The 22,830-nt window shown below is 30.4% G+C and overlaps 1 protein-coding gene across 2 annotated transcripts in view; it reads right to left on the bottom strand.

Moving 5' to 3' along the window:
• Positions 1 to 4,545: 4,545 nt before the first annotated feature.
• Positions 4,546 to 22,830, bottom strand: part of LOC111627657 (ubiquitin carboxyl-terminal hydrolase 36-like) — an 88,408-nt gene continuing 70,123 nt past the window's right edge. The window contains exons 11-12 of one of the 2 annotated variants that reach the window (XM_023371257.1): positions 22,704 to 22,802; positions 4,546 to 4,973 (exon numbers count right to left, since the gene is read on the bottom strand). In XM_023371257.1, the coding sequence (XP_023227025.1) occupies positions 4,854 to 4,973; positions 22,704 to 22,802 (219 nt within the window). In that variant the 3' untranslated portion in view covers positions 4,546 to 4,853. The remainder of the gene's footprint in view (positions 4,974 to 22,703; positions 22,803 to 22,830) is intronic. The other variant, XR_002757044.1, reaches the window with a different exon arrangement.

Genomic DNA, 22,830 nt, shown 5'->3' on the forward strand with positions numbered 1-22,830 from the left:
ACTTCCCAACACCCATAGAAGCATCACAACTGACCACCCCAGGGTCATCTACTCTACAGTCCAGCTCCTACAGTGGACGAGACAAACTATAGATTATAAGACTTAGCATAAATAAATGGGTTTATTTGTCACTATAGCTATCTGTCTCACTTTCCTTCATCCCATATATGATAAATCCTGACATTTGGATATCCCAAATTCGGCAACCTCACAATGTGCAGGAGCAAGACATTGCTGATTTGATGTGAACATATATTTTAAATTAAATAAATTAAAAATTGCAGTCCAGCATTGTGACATGTCACAATAAGTAATTGCTTGTTAAGTTTGCCTTTCTTCCATAACAGAATTTTCTATTTTGACAATCTTTTAATATACAAGTGTTTTAATGGATTTAGCTCTCATAATTTTATTAATATTCATGCTCCATTGAAACAAACTAGCAATACATTCTGTTTTTATTCTGAATTTTAGATTGACTATTTCACATACATTTTTTTAAATATAATACTTTTATAAATATTATGGAAATTGAGAATTGTTTACATTTTGATTTTAGTAAATTCAAANAAATAAAGTTTTGTAAATTATTAATAAGTGTTACTTTATGTGCGGCCCGCCAAAAAATTTTAAAATTTAAATTGGCCCATTTATTAAAAAGGTTGCTCACCTCTGCAGTAGATAATCACTTAATTACGTTTTGTTAAAAATCCTGCTAATAGATGGCACTGCTTGTACTTTAGATTAAGTATAAATAGATGAAAAATCTTGGTTATAACCGAGGAGGTTGGTGGTCCGGTCCGCCCTAACGCTTGCGTTGAAGCTTGCAGTCTGGGCTCAAAGCACCAGTTTCCTTTTTTTTTTCCCCTCAAGCGCTCCACCATCATGCTTGCCTTGAAGCGTGCAGCTGGGTTTCAACCCACGTGTCGCCTTTTTCTTCTTTTTTTCTCTCAAACTCTCCTCCATTAGGCTTGCATTGCAGCAATGCAGTCCTGGTTTCGCGCCCCCAGTCTCCTTTTGTTTTTTTTCCTCTTTAAAATTTCATTTATCTCGGCAGTTACGTCCACACACAGCTAAGTTACGTAATGTCGTAGATCGCATTTTAAAATAACTATTGGGTTTCTGTAAATCAATTGATTTATATCCTCATCCGTAGTGTTCGTTTTAACGTAGCGCCATCTATTGGCAGGAAATTTAACGAACCTATAAAAATAAATATAATTTTCATAAAAATAATATAACTTTAAAATATATATATTATATTCACTTAATAACGTTTTGTTAAATCATTTTATTAAATTAAAAACATAAATCCGATATTTAAACAAAATATAAATTTTTATTTTGATTTTACAATTAATGCAGGTGGCGCAAGGTGATTTTACTTCATAATTAAAGATGCGGGACACAAAGAGCCCTTTGTTGCCGAGTGGTCTTCGTACCCGGAACACTGGGAACTCGGTCGTAGGTTCGTGCCGTGATAGGACAGGCTGGCTGCTTGGAGTTTTCCGATGTTCAAGCACCCGGAGCTCAACTGGGTCTCTGTCAAATTGATTAGTTTGGTGTCGTTTGAGGCCGTCGAGAGAGAGGCAGCGGATGGTGACGACCTTCCCCAGTGCGTGTGGCGTGAGACTCTCCCAGATGCGGCAGAGTTCTGAGTCCATTCTACTTGGTCAAGGTTGTGAGGGATCAGCTGGCCCTAGGCCTTGTTAAGGAAGGCAGAGGGAGTGACGAGTCCTCTTGGAGTTTGTCTATTTTCGCAAGGACTGCCTCTCCGTCCGCACTCGTGACCACGTTGCCATCCTTTCTGAAGTCAGAACGAGGAAGATTCGGAGGAGAGCGCCGCTGAAGTCGAGGAACCGCGGTTTTGCTGCTGTGGGAGGCTGCGGTTTCCTTGGCCTAGGCGGTGATCCTCGTCGATTTTCCCCAACTCGTCCTTTGCACCAGTATGCGACATTCAGACTGGATTCGACACGTTTACTTGGACTTGGCCTTCTCTTATTCGGATGTTCTCACCGACTTGTCTCCCAAACATGACACTCGATCGACGACAATGGATTTGACTTTTGATTGTGACCACCTGGAGGCGACATTCGGCCGATCTTTCATCCCAAATAGCTGTTATGAGGATTGAGGTTCCTATTAGATTAGGCTAGGTTAGGTCCTTCGCTCTTCTCATAACACTGTTCGGGAAGAAAGACTGTGTGATAGATAATAATGTTGACCTTAGATAAAAAATGAATGAACTTCTCGTTTTCTCATTGTCTTTGTTTTCTGTGTGGTAAAGTTGGGGAGGGAGAAGAATCTCCCTCCCCAACTTTACCACGTAGAGGACGAAGTGGCCATTTATCGCACAAGTGAATATTTTCCGAAATCTCTGATGGTAAGAACTCTTCTTTCGTTTCATTTTTAACACGTCTTATTCTCGTATCGTAATTTACTGTTTTTCTGTTTATAGATACACCGAAGATGTTCTTTGATTACATACACACGCACTGACACACCATCACCTGTACACAAAGATATATACACCGTTTACCCTTTACTCGAATTCTCGCACTCATGCATTTGCACATCAAGCGCCTCGTTCTGTGTAATTCGACACAATGAAACAACTCGAACACTCGCTTCCCATAAATCCAACCCCTGGGTCCTTGTCCCGGGAAGTGGAAACGCCAATTTTAAAGATTAAAACGTTTTTAAATTAGTGGCCGAAGGGCCTCTGGTAATCACACCTTGCATGAATTAAATGGAATTTCACATATTAGCATCAATAATCGTTTAGTGATGAATTTTTGTTAAGACCAAATTATGTTATCAAAGCTATAATAGTCATAAATAACTTGAAACCAATAGAAGGGCAGTGAAAAAATTAATTAGCCAAATTATTAAAAAAAAAAAATTGATATCCAAAGTAAAACATTCGAAATGTAAAAATGGACTATGTATATTCATTCCGTCCTTATCCCGAACAGTTTTTAGAAATCTATCTTTTCCGAATATTCAGCTCAGTCAGTTCTATCACACGGTGTTGTAGTCACCTAAGAGAAGGCCCTCTATTCCATATATAAGGAGATAGCCAGATATAGTAAGCACAGAATTCTAAGGAGTGAGGAAATTGTAGAGATTTAGAAGAACGTTACAATTTCCTCACTGCTTAGAAATGAAAAAGACGCCATCGAGAGAAAATAGTGCCTTGGCCGAAACAACTAAAACGCCTTCGATGGGCAAATGCAACGCTTCTTCCATTTCCCACAATTATTAACTCCTTATCACCTGTTAGAAGGATTTTAACTTCAATATTGCAATTGGTAACTTGACAAAGATCAAAATGGGTTTTTCATTGCAAATATTTTCACAAACAAACTATAACTACCAGCAATTATTTACACTGTAGTGACATGGTCACAATGCCGTGCTGAAATTTGTAATCATATTTTTAAAAACTGTATCAGCCTTTGGGCAAAACAAATTTGATCGTTCTAACATTTATAATTGTAATTATTTTAAATTAATGTTTTGTTTAAAATCAAATCAAAACTCTACTCGGTTAATGTTTTTGATGAGAATTTAATCAAGAAAATATTTCACATATTAAATAAAATTGACAAGTAATGATTGCATTTTCAATAAATTCCGGTTTTCATTCATACAGCAAACAAGATATATTTTCAACTCAATGAAAAAGATGGGACAAAATTTTTTTTTATCAATAAGTTAAAAGTGCATATTACCATTATTTTATATGAACATATTTATTTTTAATAGTAGTGCTGAAACAAATCTGTTTCAAAATGTATTGTCTTTTTTTTTCTTTTTAACATTGTTCTAAAATAACATTATAGATATAGATAAATCTCTAGTGTAACATCATTTAGATGGATATTAACAGCTTGAAGTATGTGATTAACAAATAGAAATATCTGAAGTATATAAACTTCTTTTGACGGTGAGAGAAATTTAATAAAAATACTGCTGTCACATAATGTAAATTTTTCATTAATGAAGGGAAATTACATATTTTAAAAATATTAATTCAAACTTAAAAAATATTTACACTATATAGAAAATTTTTAAGCATAGTTTATTTCATTTTTTTTTTACTTTACTATATAATATACACTCATATTTTCAAATTATGACTCAAATATGATTATGTCATTGTTCTTGTAACCATTTCATAGAAATGGAACATAATAATCTGAATGGCAGCTGCGGATGGTGATTTAATCATTTACAAACAATTTGCTGGAGAACAAACAGAGATGAACAATAAACATGTAATAGTACATTTATATATCTATGAAATAATGTACCATTCATAAGCAGTATTCTATATGCTGCTTAAATTTAATGAGTTATTGATACATACTGTTATAGATATTCTGAGGAGGTCTAATAATTTCATTTTTATTTATTAATACCAAATAATTTGATAATCTAATATTTGATTCTAGTTGAAAATAAATTACAACAAAATTAAGATAATTAAATTCAATTATATATATATACTGTATATATTATTTNCACAGGTTGCAAATATATATATATATAAAATTATGCTCTCTGTTCTAAAAGCCTTCACCATTCCTAGAATCATATACAAAATTCTGTCATATGATGCAGAGGCACATTCAAGTTGAATCATGTCCACTATATATTCATTGTAAATGAGCAAGAACTACAAAATTCCATAAATACATTTTCTCCCATTTTTATAGTTCATTATCTAAACATACTTAGAACTTGCATCATGCTCAAGCAATCCAGTATGTACAACTTTTAGATAATCTCCACAATAACAATAGACATAAAATGACATATACAAACACATCCATACACATTGCATTAATTTAATCTTGTATCTTGTCCCTTACAGTTGCGTTACTGTACTTCGAATAATTCCAGTGATGATGATGATTGTTGAAAAACTTCCTGTTGTGAAAATGTTTATTCTGCCTATGTGAGTGATGCTAAAATTAGAAAATAAAAACAGATCCTTAGTTAATCCAATTATAACTATAAAAGTTTTAAAATTTATTATTATAAATCAAAACAAAGTAAACTTGAAGATATTTTTCTCACTTGGAATTATATTATGCATATAATTTCTAACAAATATCCATAGATGAGGATGAGAATTATTTATTGAGGTTGATATTATAAGAAGGGATACACATGCAGTCTTTCATAAGCAATATGTGTACAGCCTTACTACGTACGTAAGTCTGCACATACAGCTCCTGTGAACGTGGAGAACATAGCTCATTATTATCCAATAAACTCTGTATATCTCACAAAATTATCAGTAATGAAACAACAAATTCTTAGCTAATTTCTCTGCTTAAAACATTAGACTGTTTTATATTAATTTTGTATCAGAAGCAGTAATTTTGGAAGTAAATATTAAACTTTTTTACCCCTAAGTATTTCTTTAATTCTAAGATTCTGTCAGTTCTAACAAGGAAACCAATATAAAGCAAAATAGTAATGACATCATTTTTAGTTTCAATTTTATTAGAAAGTAATGCTGTTATGTGTAAAGAAAAATAAAACATTGTATAATCAAGCTAGAGCTATCATTTTAATTCTAATATAAGTATTTTTAGTCATGAAAATTCATTTCATACCAGTAAATAGAGCAAGGAATTTATAACTTATTGGATGACAATCATCATGCTATGTGCCTTAACTGTTAAAAGTCTCTGAAATGACATTATATTAATGAGGAATAACTACTGGAAATTTACAAACTTTTAAGATACTAATAATATCAATTATAGTATGGAACGAACATACAGAAAATGAATAGGAAAAAATTAAGAAAGACTTCATGCAAATGTCTTTGATGGTTTTGGAAAAAATCAAAATGGCAGATGAATGTATCTGTGGCAGAAAGGAATTTTGTGTTATCTAAAGATATTCTTGAGAATAAAGCTGTTTGATGAATTTGTAATTGCAATTTAAAACTAGCACATGACATATCCTATCATTCAATCCACATCCATTTTAAAATAATTTTTTAGACTCAGATAATTTGTTGTTTATCAGCACAAAATTATGGTAATTATTTCAATTATTTGGGTAATGTAAATAAAAAAACTTTTTAAATTTCAATAGTACTTTTCTCTCAATTCAAAGCTGTCATAGTTAATAAGGCCCCATCTTTTATTTATATTTAAGTTGTTGCTTTAGAAACGGTGCTCTTTTTTTCGCTTAACTTAATTATCTGTCATATTAATTTCAATGTAAACACAAAAGCAGTTGTACAGTTTAAATCCTATTAATCCTTCACTCAATTCAGTCAATAATGAAACCTCTATTAAGCAGAGCCTGGCTAGTTTGCCTATTCATTCTTTTGGTAATAGTCAATTCTAATATTAAAAAACTATCTATTGAAAGCTTATGTTAATTTAAAATGTTATTACTACTAATATGCATAATAGACATCCTTATTTAGCTTCTTGCCAAATTTTGTGCAATAATTGTATATAGTTTTTGTTCCTTGCTATTTAGATTAGATCTTGTCAATTTGCAGTTTTCATTGCTTTGTAAAATGAATTCTTTTAAGGAACAGAATGTTTTTTGGTAGGAAGAAAATTATTCTTTCAGAATTTGTTCCACAAGGACAAATTCTGAATCAAAATTTTTATATGGATGTTTTGAGGTGCCTATGTGAAAATATCACACGAAAAAGTACTATATCTTTGAAAAGCACAGAACTGGTTGTTGCATCATGACAATGCCCCCCGCTTAAATAGCTATCTCTATTCAACAGTTTATTGACAAAATAAAATGGCCTTGGTTCCCCACCCTCTTTATTCACCAGACTTGATATCACGTGACTTTTTTCTATTTTACAGCTGAAGAAAGTTCTAAAAGGATAGTGATTTGAGAACATTGATGACATTCAAACAAAATTACAGTATGTGCTTAACATCATGAGGAAAAAAACAAAAGTTCTAGGAATATTTAGAAAACTGAGAGAAGCATTGGATATATGTATAGCTGCAGAAGGAACTTATTTTAAAGGCAACAACTCTCAATAAATTAACATGCACATCAGACATTTCTTATTGAACCAGTCCCAGACTTTTTGACTGCACATCTTATACTGGAAATTGTAATAAAGTTAAGATCAGTTCATTATCATTAAAAAAATGTTTTTCAAATCACTTGGCTAATATTTTATTTCTGTCTTTACCCTTTTTTTAAAATAGTCATTCTACAGATACACAGGTTGCAAATATAACTTAATATTTAGAAATTCAATATTTAAGTTGGATAAATAATTATTTTCTTTTACACAATTACCAAAATTAAAATCTTGAATTGTCTTTCCCCCTCATCTGCAGTCAACTATTTTGAGTAACTTATTTTTTATTGTGCCTGTATAAATCATATTTTCTCTGAACTGAAATTTAAAGCTGTGACCAACATAGATGACTTGTAAATCATTAACTATGATCCACAAATATTAAGAGAGGATTTATTAAGATTAAAAAACATATTGCTGAAACTTAATTTTAAATTAATTTTGAAGCAACTTCAGTTATATGCTATTCTTTTGTTAGAATTCAGTCTACCAAATTTTATCATTCATGATGAAGTACTTAAGTATTCACAATCTATTACTTATTTAGGTATTATCTTTGATAATGATTTTAAAAATCATATAGAAAAGCTTCATCATAAATGCTTTAAACATTAGGTGTGGAATTTTTTGGTAATTCTGTCAATGTACCTGTCAATGTATTTCTTCAAAAATTGTTCCCAGATCTTCATTTTTTATACAAATTTTCAGAATATAATAGTTTAAGGATTCTCCATCTTCCAGCACCATCAAATTCTTTACTTAATAAACTAATAAAGGAAATACACACAGTACATTTTTTTTATTGAATACAATATCTCATTAAACAGCTACAACTTCTACTAATACCACTAAATTTTGATTGGGCTACCATTTGAAAAATTGCAGACCTATAAAGTCCTACTGTCGTCTGTCTGTCATTCCTTAATCTCGAGAATGAAGTTAAATGAATGTTGAGATCATATGAGCTGTTCACAGGCCAAATCGATTAACTCTATTTGTAAACCTTAATACAATTGTTATTATTTTTACATTTTTCACATAACTAATTTTATATAACATTACATTAAAGCTATGTTTTAATATAATAATATATAAAAATACATTCTACAATGCTTATTTAAATTTAAAGTTTAACAGGAATTTTAAAAAATAACTTATATTATAATAAGTTATTTTTTAAAATTTCTGTTAAACTTTATACTTATATCAATTTTTATACTTTTTGTTTTGTGGAGTTAATCANAACAAGAAAAATACAAGTACAAAATATTCAATTTAAATGAATACAGAAACTTATGATTTTTTTTAATTCATCTAAATTGAACTGTTCAATTTGTTATAAATGTAAACCATTTGTTACAAATATAAACCATTATTCTAGACCAGTCATTCCCAAAGTGAGTGCTACTGCCCCATTGGTGGTAAGTAAATCTAGGAGGCAAAAAGAAGCAAGTGGGTGGCAGGGGATACTAAAGGCAGGGTGCTGACCAAACAGTTATCGTAGGAAAGTATCGGGATCACAACTAACCTTTCCTTTACCTCTGTTAAAACGAGTAGGAAGAAATATTGCATTTAATAATTTCCAGATGTGGAGAACAATGTACAGTAAGGACACAAAGTATGAGATTCCTAGAAAAGTTTTTCTAAGAATATTTCCAAGTCTTTCTTACACAAGGGAAAGGGGACACTGGGTATAAGTTTATGGAATTGAGGACACAATGACTTGAAAAAGTTTGGGAATCAGTTCTAGACTCTTCTAAACTTAAATACCATTTTATATTTAATTATTATTTATCTTGACAATAAACAAGCATTTGATTCTACATCATCATCTCAGCTGTTAGATATTCAGCCTTCAATTATAATTTGGCTTAACAATTACTTTGTTTTAATGGCATTTAATATAAAACTTTGGGATTTTTCTTTTCATCCATTTCTCTGATGTATGGCATTTTTCAGGGCTATATCCTATCTAGTCTTTTATTTATCTGTTATACAGATTACATCATTGCTCAGGTGAATCTTTTTTTAACATTATTTTTATATGCCGACTATATGAAAGTGATTAATTCAAATCCTAGCCTTCTCTAAGATGACAAAATTATTAACAACTATTCTTGGGTCATTTAATCTGAAAATTAACCTAGATAAGACTGTGGTGATGTGTTTCATGCTAGTATGAAATAATATTCTCTTTCCATTCATCTCCAATCATCTGGTTATCTATGTCAATATGATTAACAATCTTGGTATCATATTTGAAAGATATCTTACCTTTTCTAATTACATTTGCAAAATTACTAAAAACCTAGCTATCAGATATGGTATACTCTGGTAACACTATGATTGCATTTCCACCATTCCAGTTATGACACTATTGCTGAAGAAATATGACACAGGACATTGTTGTGAAGGACAATCAGATGTGACTGCAGCAACTGAGGCCTTTTCTATTGGACTGCTAGATGCAATGTTTTTCCAGGAAGTGAATGTAGTTAACAAGCAGAGTTTATTGCCTGTCCTCATGGTATATCATTGGCCAAAAGAATGCCCTCAAAGTTATAAGAAACAGCAATATCATCATTAATGTCAGCTTTCCAGATTCTTGCAATAGTTTTCTGGGGCATGGTGACAATGCTTGCCACCACTTGCATTTTTGATTCAGATTCATGATCGTCTCTATGTTTTGAGTAGAATTATTTAGCAAAGAAACTCTTCTCTCATACCCATTTCTCCAGTATCTTCCTAGCAGCTTCAACACACTTTGTATCTGTTCCATTTGCATTATGTTCAAGCATGATCACTTCTTATGTTGGAAGTCTCTACTCATCTTGTGACTATACAGTACATTAGGGCAACACACACTTCTTGTAATTCCTTCTGGCATTGATAAGCATTTTGTATTAGTATGACTTGACCTTTGATAAAACATCATTGCTCTTTGTGAGTGGAACATGTCTTAGGACATTGTAGAAATAACTTTCACTTCTGAACTAACTTTTGACTCACTGAGGATAGAATGATGAAACTTCACCATTGAATGCGTGATATTTTGAGAAATCAAATAGCAGCACTGGTTTGTAAGAGAGCATCATAATCAAGAAGTTCAATTAACCTTCTATTTTCAGGTTGTATTGCTCATGTAAATCTCTTTTCTACTGCACTCTTTTAATACAGTAGAGCGTCGATTTTCCGAATCAATTGGGGACTGGGGTTGTCCGGATAACTGATATTTCAGATAACTGATTTACGTACGAAAAAATAGTTTAACGTATCCAATGTCGAAATTTTNGCTCTCATAATTTTATTAATATTCATGCTCCATTGAAACAAACTAGCAATACATTCTGTTTTTATTCTGAATTTTAGATTGACTATTTCACATACATTTTTTTAAATATAATACTTTTATAAATATTATGGAAATTGAGAATTGTTTACATTTTGATTTTAGTAAATTCAAAAATCTTTTAACAAAAAATGTATATTTTTCTTGAAACTACAGTAGAGCATCGATTATCCAAAACAATTCAGGACTGGGATTGTTCGGATAATTGATCATTTAGAAAAAATATATTAAACACAAAACTGTAATGTATACATTTTGTATCATATATCTTACAAATACATATCTTATATAAAGTAGTACATTAAAGTAGGCCTACAGTTTAGGTTGTCAGGGAGGGAAGGAGTGCTGCATCACCACAGCACTAGTGGAAATTTGAATTCGCTGAATGGAATGCTTTTGGTTAACCAATGTTTCGATTGATCGGTATTCAGATAACTGATGCTCTACTGTAGTTATATTTTTATTTGTTTTGAAATTTTAATCGGAGTTGTTATTTTTGTTATCAATGGGAGAGACTATTTCATGTCATTAATTAAGGTTTTGCCTGCAATTGTAACAATAGAGAATTTTTGTACTTTTTGTATAATCCTAGAAATACTTTTCCTTATCTCAAACCAGAGTTCCAATAGATTTGAAGACAACATTGCCACTGGAATGGCCAAGTGGAAAGCAACACTTCATCACTAGCTGTTTTTTCTTTTTTTTTAAATTTCTGCCAAAATCTAGTTCTTTGTGATAGCTCCAAAAATTGAAAGGACTATCTCCTTTCAGGTCTACAGTCTCATTTGAGTCAATGGCTAAATTTTTAGTCTTTATGGTCCTTCTTAGTCTGCTTAAAATGGCTTTACTATAAGCTTTTGTGTCATCAAAATATAAGCTTTGAATCTAAGAAGATCTAAGAGTGGCAAAGGATACTTTTTCAATTATTATTGTAAGCTTTATTAAATTCATGTTTATGTGATTTTCTAGTTTTCTTTGCAAAAAAAGAAAAATCATTTTTTTCCTTTTCATCCTGTAACTACTTTCAATATGGGCTCCTTTCATGTGATACTTGTTTCAATTCTGGAATTGATTCTTCCATAGAATTGCCAAATCTTTAACTGCAGTAACAGCAAATGCCACTTATCTAGATATACATGAAATTTGAAATGTTTGTCCACAAAGAAGAATAAATATTGCATTGTCAGTGATGTCCTTTTCAAAAAAATGATCTGTGAATTGTGATTGCATTTTAACATATTAAACTAGCTAGCAAAAACTATTCACCACTGAAAAAAATAACAAATTTCGGAAATAAGAGAAAGATATAGCAGTTACAAAAAATATACTTTCTAATTTTCTTTTTGATAAATAACAGTATATATTTTGAGTAACCAGTATGCAAGGTAACCATAATTAAACACTACTATAAGCATTTGAAGCTTGATTTAGAATGACAGAACCAGAATGGCACAAATTTAGTAGGGAGACTAATAAAAAAAAAATCAGAAATCGATGAAAGGATTTCTGTGAATCATTTCATCGTGTTATGATTCTACTATAAGTAAGTTTATAGTTTTATTGTTTTAACGATGAACAGGTTTTTTACTTCATTATTCTATTTTATTGTTTTAATGGTAAAACAGTTTGCAATGTCACGGTTTTAAATGTTATGGTTTTAACAGTGTACTTTATTACGTAGGTTGTTTACCTGTCACTGCTAATACTACTTCGTGTATCGCACCATCATATCTAATCAAATATCTGCAAATAGTAATTGTCATCTGTATTTTATCAATCGTCACCATTTCTGTGCTCTCATAATCATTTACACCACAAACAGTTGATAAGGGACTCAATGTCCGAAATGCATTCTCTAGGAAATAAAATGTGATTTTCTACAGCTTGTCCTGTTTCTGAATGGTGGTGTAATAAGTCTAGCAGAAAAGAAAAGATGTCAGAGAGATCACAAATTTAATACTTTTTCAATTATTACTGTAAGCTACAAGAAGCGTATTACAGAACTCATAAATTTATTTACATTAAATAATTTAAACATTTACAATCTACAATAATTTTATGAAAATTTGCTTTATTAAATTTTTTATCTATCTCTTGGAAGATCTTCAATAGTATGACCATGAGATTTCCTGGCAATGATACCCAAGCCTGAGTGAAATTATTAATTTCTGCAGCCCAGAAATAACAAGGCAAATTAATTTTTAAAAAATGCTGGCAAACTACATTGTATAAATGGGTATGTAAATGCAGAGTGCTATAAAACATTTTTTCTGTCAAGCTAATTGCTAATTCCAACAATCAAGAAACAAGCAAAAATTATTTTGATATCATCACAACGCTGAGCTACAATTTTTTCAAATTGCAGCCAAACAATTTTTGTAACAAAATCCTATATGTGAGATCCAGGATTTTAAGGGATATTAAAATCCATTTTTAAGAAAATTTTAAAATAACATCTGTCTTCATAGTTAGGAAAAACATCTCACCAGATAAGGATCAAATGACATTCTCTATCAACAAATGGATGAGAATTTTAACAGTCAGTTGCTAAATGATAACATCCATTGTGAAAGGAGAGGAAAGGGACACCTTTACATCAACAAACTCACACCTGCAAAAGCAACCTTCAATTCTAAACAACTGCCAATCACCTGACCACTTTCCCAAGCTAAATGCATAAAAGGACAAGATACCAACATTCCGGGGTTTTGTCATAATGTTCCAATGAATTAATAAAAGTAGAAATCTAAGATATACATGTTACAAATTTGGCAAGTAAATGCAGATAACATACGATTATACAATGAGGTGGCTATTTTGTCTTCTATGGGTCATAAGTGCTCCCATAAAAGTGGATGTCTGCTCAAAAAGGGAAATACACAGTCCCTGGAGAAGACACTCGCCATTCTTCGACGATAAAGCCTCACCAAGACAACAGAATGATGTCTTACTGACGATCAACAATAAATTGAGATATTTTGTTAGAAAGTTGTAAACTCTCTCTCTCCAAGTCCAAGAAAGTAGAATAGATTCGCAGCATAGAAGACAAAATAGCCACCTCATTGTATAATCGTATGTTATCTGCATTTACTTGCCAAATTTGTAACATGTATATCTTAGATTTCTACTTTTATTAAACTTTTATTTGTTGACTTTAAAAACCGGCCTGACTGTCTATTACTTGGAACCGGGACATCTTATCTACTTTCCCACTGCACTCCGCACTCAATCGATTTAAAGATCCTCCTATTTAAAGCCATCCAGTGACCCTGTGAGTGAGTTCTACCAACTCAACAATCACAGGGCTCAGACCTTCACCCATATTCTCACATATACCTACCAGGACAACTCTGTGCTATGTTACTGCATCAAGATTCAGTGGTGGATTACAACCTGCTGGGATCCCTAAGCACAGAAGATTGGGGCTCTCTCTACATAATTTTACATGATAAACTAATAACATCTAATTGCACCTCTGAATTATTTACAAATTATGATGTATAATTGCAATGATAAAATTGCTTTATTTTTTTAATTTCTGGACCCTCTAAGACCTGGGGTCCCTAGGCATGTGCTTCACACAATTAATGGGCAACCTGGTAGTGGTTACTAGTTATGTTTTTTCATTTACACGTTTTTTTTTTTTCCAAATGGTCTCTTCAAAAATGTCTAACTGTGGTTTTGCTTTACTTCTAAATAAGTTATGAGCCTACTTTAGAAAACAAAATAGTATTTATAATATTCCAAATATGGAAAAATATATGTGCAAAAATACTAAAGTATCATCTAAAATACTCATGTCAACATTCAACTAAATCACAAGGAATTATTATACTCTTGTAGGAATTATTGTTACTTAAATTGACACATTGTTGCTTAGGAAAAATATTCCTACAAGAGGTCCAGATTACATGCCTAAAGCTGATCAGGTAACATCATTGAGAACTGCTGATATATTATGGGAGTGGAAATTGCAGAGAACATGCCTGAAACAAACAAACTGAAGTAGCATATCAGAAGAAAGTGGTATCACAAGCTTGGTATAGAATACCCAAAGAAATTCATCCACTCTATGCTGAAATTTTGCAAAGCAGTTATTAAGGCTCAAGTTGTGCCTACAAAATATTAGGATACCATTCAACAAGAAATAACTTTATGTTATGTTTCTCAGGCATACTTATGCTGTGAACTTTGCTGTCATAACTGTGAATGACAAGAGTTATACTATGGTAAGACTGTGATTTGAAATAATATTTAAGTTCAATGTAGCATTTTGTATAAATCGCATGTTTCATTTATTCTTCATGTACTGCATATGTTATTATTGTAAATCATGATCATAAGTTAAATATGATACTTTGTACATCTGTTGAATAATGTGTTGATTTAGTATGTTTCATGGATAATGCAATTTCCACAGTTAGTATTGTATATGCACAATAAGCCAATAAATTATGACAGACCATCCAATTTAATTCCATGCACTTTCATTTCTTTTTTTCACTTCAGACATCTTTTAAAACAATGAATGACTTCAATGATTTCAGCATTTAATTTCAGTTAAAAACTTATCAAGCACTTTTTAAAATTGATTCTATATTTTGTGAACTTTTCGGTTTTTTTCATCATGAAAAAACCCAAAAATTCACAAAATATAGAATCAGTTTAAAAAATTTTCTCAATCATATCAAATGTTGTAATAGTTGTTTCCTTAGCCAAACATAAAACGTTATAGCAATTTATTGCTTAAATTTTATGTTAATGATGATACATGGTTAAGATATATCAGTTAATAAACAAGTAAACAAAGCTAGGTTTCTACAAACTTATCCAAATATATATAATAATAAGAGATGAAAAAAACAAACAAAAACCACTACCTTCACTACCTCTGTTCCAGAACAGTTGTTACTTTTTGTATATTTTCTTTCCAAATATTGGCAGTATTTGTAAGAATTTATATTTGGTTAACAAAATAAAAACTTCATAATAGTGAAAAAATTGTGTAAACTTGTTCATTCCAGTAATTAATGTACATTAAGTTCATTCTAAAGTTTAAAAAAAAATAAATTATCTAAAAGAGTATCAATAGTGCTTTCAAAATGAAGTCAAATGAAACAAAGAATGGAAATCAGAGCTTAAAAAATCCAGCAACAGTTACATAACTTTCCAACCAAACTATAAAATTGTGTGTGGCACTATGTGTTATGAGATTTTATTTAAAAACTTGTTATAATAGAGAAATTGCGGCTGTCGTATTCAGCCCAAAAAGTGAACGGCGGACAGTCGAGTGCTGCCATCTGGCAATTCTAGACGGTTGATAATGGCATTCGCTACGTCTAGCATGGCGTAGTAGAAGATCGGTTTAAGCTTCTTCATTTTTTTCTGTTTGGGGTTAAAATTATGACCTATTTTATTAAAATAATGAATCTTTAAGCATTTACGAATAATATTGTAAAGAAATAGACAATTTTAATCCAGAAATTATTTAATTATTCAATTTTTTAGCAAGTGATGTGAAGTGCCTATAAAATTTACATATCATAATAGCTTATCTTAAAGTAGGTTTGTTATTCCACAGCATCTTCTACCATCAACAGCATAATACGTTTTTGTAAATTTTCTAAAAATTAATTTTCCGAGCTGCTTTCGAATTTACATAAACTACTACTACCCTCAACAAAGGTATGAGGTATTCCTATCGTATGGCAGGAGACACAATGCTAATTAAAAATAATTAGTGTTATTAAACATCCTATAAATAGTTTAAAATAGTTTGATTTGTTTATTTACCTTTGCTGGTAACCCTTGATGTTAAATGTGTCTGCCATTTTTTCAACAAATTTCCCGTGAGTCAATGTGCGACGTTCACTGAGTCAGGTGGTGTTGTGAATGTGTGACGCAACAATTTCTTCTTGGAGTTAAAACGTAAACCGTGCACTTCTGCTTGTCTGTACAAGTAACATTTGAATTTGTACCACAACCTCTCTATTATTAATTATTATAAACTGGCAAAATACTTAATTTTGAGGGTGGAGATGAATTTTATAAAAAAAATTGCTAATGCTAATAACAAATAAAATATTCATTAAGTCCAACTCCACTTGAGATATCCTCCTACCCCTCAACCTTTAACCATCAAAATTTAATAGCATCAATCCCCTAATATACAAACCTACCTGTAAAATTTCAGAAAGGCACAGGAGTTATTAAGCTTCAAAGTGGATAAACAAAACTGTGTCCCCCACATACACACTCATTCCCACACATAGGAAAAAACTCCAAACTTTTTTTCATTTCCCAATATTTCAAGATCCTGAGTCAAAAAATGTAAAAATCTTTTGGGATTATTTTTTGACCAATTGCCATACTTTTCCTGTTATATAACAGTTGGGAAAGTAAGTGTATAAAAAATATAACCACTGAGTAAATTTCTAACATTCCCATCTATGAGAGGGTTAACCTGCATAATTTCAGGTCAGACAATAAGTCATAAATGATTAAACAATACAGTAATTTGATGAAAAATCATAGGTTGGTTAATGGGATTATATATATATATATATATTTTTTAATCACAAATAAAATTTTTTTTGGTTGGAAATATTCTTTAATAACTTGACATCCTTCCAATGTGAAGTATATCCATCTTTTAAAATATATTTTGTAAACTCTGTATGGGTAAGACTTTCATTAATAGAATTTCGATGTTCCAGTATAGATGCTTTTACTTATAAAAGGGATATATGATGTACAAAAATGATAATCACATTTAGTGTAAAGGATAGAGTATGGAAACAACATTGTACCTTATGATACACAATAACTAAACTTACTACCATGATATCCAGCTGTAATCATAGCCAATTGATTGCATTCATTTTTTTTCTAATAGATCAGTTGAAGATATTAGAAGAAAAGTTTTGTGTATCAACATACTGATAGAGATATGTTTGTATAGTTTGTGGCTATAGTAGGAAGAGCATTAAATTTGTGGTGTATCCCAAAATTTAAAATTATAATCCCAACAGATGTGGGGATAATAATTTAAAAATGTGTGAGTCTAAAAATGAAATTGTGTGTTGTTCAGTTTCATACTCAATCATAAATGTAATGAAAGGATATACAGTCAACCCTCATTAGAATGTCCCTTCGATAGAGTGGCACAATCATTTACAGCCATATATTTACGAAGAACAAATCTTTCCCATGGAGTATATATTTATATATTAAAAAACCCTGTTATTATGCCAACTCACTTAATGCCAGTAAAAATTTTTGGAATCCCTTCCACTAAACAGTTTGGTAATGAATTATTTTGGTGGAATGTTGGGTGTGTTTCACCCACAGCAGATAGCAATGAGTCTTGACTTCTTGTTTTGAAATCTGTTGCTCTTTCATAGTGTTCTACCCTACTGTATTGTTAACTTGCTGTAATATGTTGTTTGAGTGTCTTCAATAAGAGTAAACAAACAGTCATTTTGATTAAAGAAAAACATAAAATTTGTTTATACAAAGAGAAATTTCCAAATGCTAGTTAAAAACATTTTCTTTTTTGTGGAAGAAACAATCAGTTGCAGATGCATTGGACACAACTTGGAAGAAAAAACAAAGTGGCTGCAAGAGCCTTCCTCTAAGGCATTGTGTCTTACATCTGCTAAACATGGAGAATTTTGAAGATGCCCTAGCAATGTAGATTAACAAAGTTAATGCCAAGCATGGAATTGTAACAGAAGCTGTAAAACAAAACAGAAAAAACAAAAGAATTTGAAAGACAGATGGGAATTACAGACTTCCAATATAGCAATGGTTGGTTGGCATGATTCAAGCAGTCATGGACTTTCACAGCATATCAGGCAAGGTGAATTTGGTCATTCACTTCAGCTCTTGAAACAGCTGAAGTGAATGACCAAAGTTGTATCAGATTCTCGTGAAACATTGTCTGACACAACTGGACAGTATGAGTTACAAAATCTTTATAATATGAATGAAAGTAAATTGTATTACTGCAAGCAGCTAGACAACACAATTTCCTGTACACCTGAAACAATCCAAAATTGCCAGAGGCACACACAGTTAATTCCATCACTTTATAGGCCTTCAAAGCAAAATCATATGGTAGAAGTGCTGACAATGTTTTGAACCAGTTTCAATAACAGCATCATTGAAAAATCCCTTGACTTCAGAAGAATGTTTAAACCTTGATGACAATTTGCCAACTCTTGAAGAAATAAACATACAAGACATCATGTGAACTGCAAATTATACAAAAATTCTGATTCAGATGATGAGACAGAAAATGGAGCATCCACCATCTTCTAAAAATGCAAAAAAAAGCATTAGAATAGTCAAAGCCTTCCTAGAAGCATACTGTGCTGTTTCTGATGTAATGTCCCATGTTTATGCCATAAATGATATTGATGAAATCCTTAAGCATAAAAAAGCAGTCATTAATACCAGATTTCTTTGTCTGGAAATATTTTTATGTTTTGTATTTACTTGTAGTGTGTGTACATTTTACTCCTTCATTCAACTCTTGTTTTTGTTGTAGAGGTATTTACAGGTTATAATAAATTTTCTCTTCTTCAATATTTTCTGAATATTTTTCTAATTTCAAAATAGTCCCAATAAAGAGGGAAGATCAGACAGTGGCATACTAACAAGGATTGACTGTATATTATTTGTAAGCACATTGCTTACAAACAGATTAAAATCTGTCAACTTCTCCTCCTGTGCAATGAGGACATCATCAACATAATGTAAGGATAAGATTTGAAAATTAAGAGTTTACACTCCAAATTCTCATTAGTGTTTCTGCCAACAGTGAAGACAAAGGATAATCCATTGAGACACCTTATTGCTGTAAATAGATTTTATTATTGAATATAAAATAATTATTGCTAACAATAAACTCATTTGCATTCCTAAGCCAGAGAACAACATGCAGTTTGAAACCTTTGTCTATCATCAACATTTCAAAAAGAAGTGCTCCCACTCTCCACTAGTCAAATCATTTTTGCAAACAAAATTATTCATTTGACTAACAAAATTGACCATGCATTTGTCAAATTATGAAAAAACCTCCAAAGTCCTTCATCAGGTTTTAAACAATGTTTTCTGGCAGCAATTCATACATGCCTACCACTAGGCAGTGTTTGATCATTTTCTATAAGCTGGGCATTGACTTCCCATCGGCAAGATGCAAATTATGTTATTTCACAATGTTGAGACATTCAGTAATCATTAGAAGTGAAGAAAAAAAAATCTAGCACTCATTGTATCTTCAAATAAAACTCAAAAAGAATGTGACAATGAACTTAATCTTGCATTTGTAAAGGTTAATATATTTAATAATTTCTGTTCTCAAGCAGTGAGAACGAGTCAAAATGACATCATTTTGATGCAATCAATGAGCAATAGAACCTACATGCAAGAACTTAAATCTAGTTTAATGTATCTGATTAGGCCTATATTATAAATAAATTGCAGTTAAAGTGTATTGCAGAAAATTTCTTATTTTAACATTTCCTGTTCTAGAAAATAATCAAAATGCTTCATATATGATTACAACTTCAAAAATAATTAAATTTTATTCTTTATTCTTTTATACCTTTTCCATCAATAAAAGCGTTCCTGTATGATAAGTTCTCCACAGCAATACTTAATTCCAAAGAACAAAAAAGAAAACAAGAAGCAATCAAGTATGAAAATTTTGCTATTTGAATATTATTCTCACAATTTAGTCAAATTTATCTGCATAATTATTATTTATTAAATTATAATTTTGCAATCTGAAACCAAAACATTTGAATTCATGTCACTTTTCAAAAAATATTTTCAACCTTAATTATTTCCATCATTTTAATTAATTGTTAATAAAATGATCCAAAACCTAAACTATAATAATAAATTGTTTAAGTCAGTTTTATTATTACAGTAATTTCTACCTCAATATTCATTATTTTTCAGAAAAGTTTCAGTGGTTTATAATACCAGTAAATTGCTTATGTTTTGAATAATAAATTTACAGTTAAAGATTGTCCTTCATTTTTAAAATATCTATTGTAATAAAATGTAACAGAAGCATATTTTAAACATAAAAACATTTTAATTTACTTTGTTAAACAATATTAAGGAAAAATTTTTCTATTTCATTAAAATAGCATAGCATGCTGCACAAACACAATCCTACAGTGCATCTATAATTTTCTCTAACTGTATCATTTCATTTCATATGAACATTTCAATTAATAAATTCAGGCAGATTATGAAATTAAGCAAAACAAATGGGGTATTTCTAATTTAAATTAACTAAACTTCAAAATAATGTATATAATGTAAATGTAATTCATATATTTCACTAAAGAAAGTAAACACTTTGTAAACAAACATTTTAGAATAATTGTTAAATTTAACAGTAATTTGTGATAGTTGTATTTTATAAAACATATCAAATAATAAATTCTTTTTTCAATAATTTTAATGCTCAACATTCATTTAAAATGTGGTAAAGAGAAGTTTTTTCTTATTTACCCCATTTATGTCTGTTCAAAATTTACACATGAAAGTAATTATGATGCTGAGGTTTATTCAAGACATTTATTTTAAAAGTGACCTAAGTCCTTTTTCCAAAAAAATTAAGTCAGCTGTTATAATATTTACATTTCTACATTATTTTTCATTTTAAACAATTTGCAGCTTATATTTGAAATTCATTAAGATTTTGGAAACAGAAAATTAGCTGGTTAAAAAAACAATGAAAATTTTATTTTGAAAGTGACCTAAGTCCACCTTGACAAGTTTCAAACTAATATGCAGTACATTATGGAGTAAAATGTTTTTAGTTAATAATTAAAATAATAAATCTATTATATATAACATAATTTTTATAACAATAATGCATCAATGGTGCAGCTCCATACCTCAATAATCCTAATACCTATAATCCTAACATAAAATTCTTACATCCTAATCTGAATATAAAGATTATGTTTAATTTATACTTGCTTGAATATGAAGAAAATAAAACAAGCACTGTTAAAGAATACTAATGAAGAAACAGTAGGTTGGTTAAAAATATGTTGGATGTGTTTTTTGAGAACTGAACGATATAAAATGTTCTATAAAACATCAATTAATGAGGATACAGAATTTAAAACTCTGGATTTACTCTTGCATTGGGAGAGATCAAGAAACTTTAATAATACTGAATTGACACCACTGTACAAAAATGTAAGACCAATTTCAACACCCAAGTACAAACATATGATGGACTTATTACATTATATACCACCTGCACACCATGATTATTTTAACCCCCCCATATATCAATATATATAAAGTGGAAATGAATAAATTATAAATTACGATATATAATATCAGTGTAATATTTCTTAAAAGTGAATAGAAATTGAATATTTTTTTTATTTATAACATAATATATTGTATTGTTTTATTTATTTTAAGGATATTATTTCTTTTTCAAGAAACTTGCACTTTTTAAAAAATTAGAAAAAATTATTTCATGATTTTGAAAGTGTAAGCAGTCCATTTATGGCCAGCAAAAATGTGTTATTTTTTAAATAATGTTTATTATACTGATTGGTTAAGTACATTAAACACTTTTAAAAACATAAATGCACTACAAATGCATTTATTTTGTAACTTATTTCAATATTAGTTCAAATTACACTTTTTTTATGTACTGAGTATTATCAGTAAGTTCATTGATGTAAAAGTTCTTTTCTTAATTATTTAATTTCTTAAAATGTAGTGATAAGAAAATTAAATATATTTTTTTAATGTTCTCTACTTTCATAAATTTGGAAATGCTCTAGCATGTTTTATTTAAACATTTTTAACAATAATCTTGTTTGGTACTTCTCAAAAATTAATTCAAAATGAGAATTTATTTGGGTGGCATATTTATCTGCTACCCAGTCTGGTAAATACTCATATTGCCAATATTTGGAAAAATAAGTGCTGTAGGATTGGAAAGAAGGATATAAAGTGCTCAAATATTTTTCCTTATTAATAAAATCTGTATGTAGTACCTATTTTCATTTTTCCCCACCCTCACAAAAACTTAAAAAAAAATTGAAAAAACTTAAGGTGATTGCATCACCTTCACTTACCTTATATGAAATCTAAATTATCTCAGCCAAAGAAAATAAAACCATAATAATACTTCATAAATTAAGCAAAAGAGCAATTATTGCAAGACCTATGCAAATAATTTGATTTGATTTTAGTACATACCTCATATTTTTCATATTTTTTAGAATCCCAGGCCTTTTGGAATGGGTTATATGAATACATTCTTTTCGAATTTCCATGCCATTTCTTAATTTTCTTCATCTAAAAAAATAAATTTACATATTTCTTA

The sequence above is a fragment of the Centruroides sculpturatus genome, unplaced genomic scaffold (genome assembly GCF_000671375.1).
Source record: "Centruroides sculpturatus isolate CEXI.00-Female unplaced genomic scaffold, Cexi_2.0 scaffold255, whole genome shotgun sequence".
NCBI lineage: Eukaryota > Metazoa > Arthropoda > Arachnida > Scorpiones > Buthidae > Centruroides > Centruroides sculpturatus.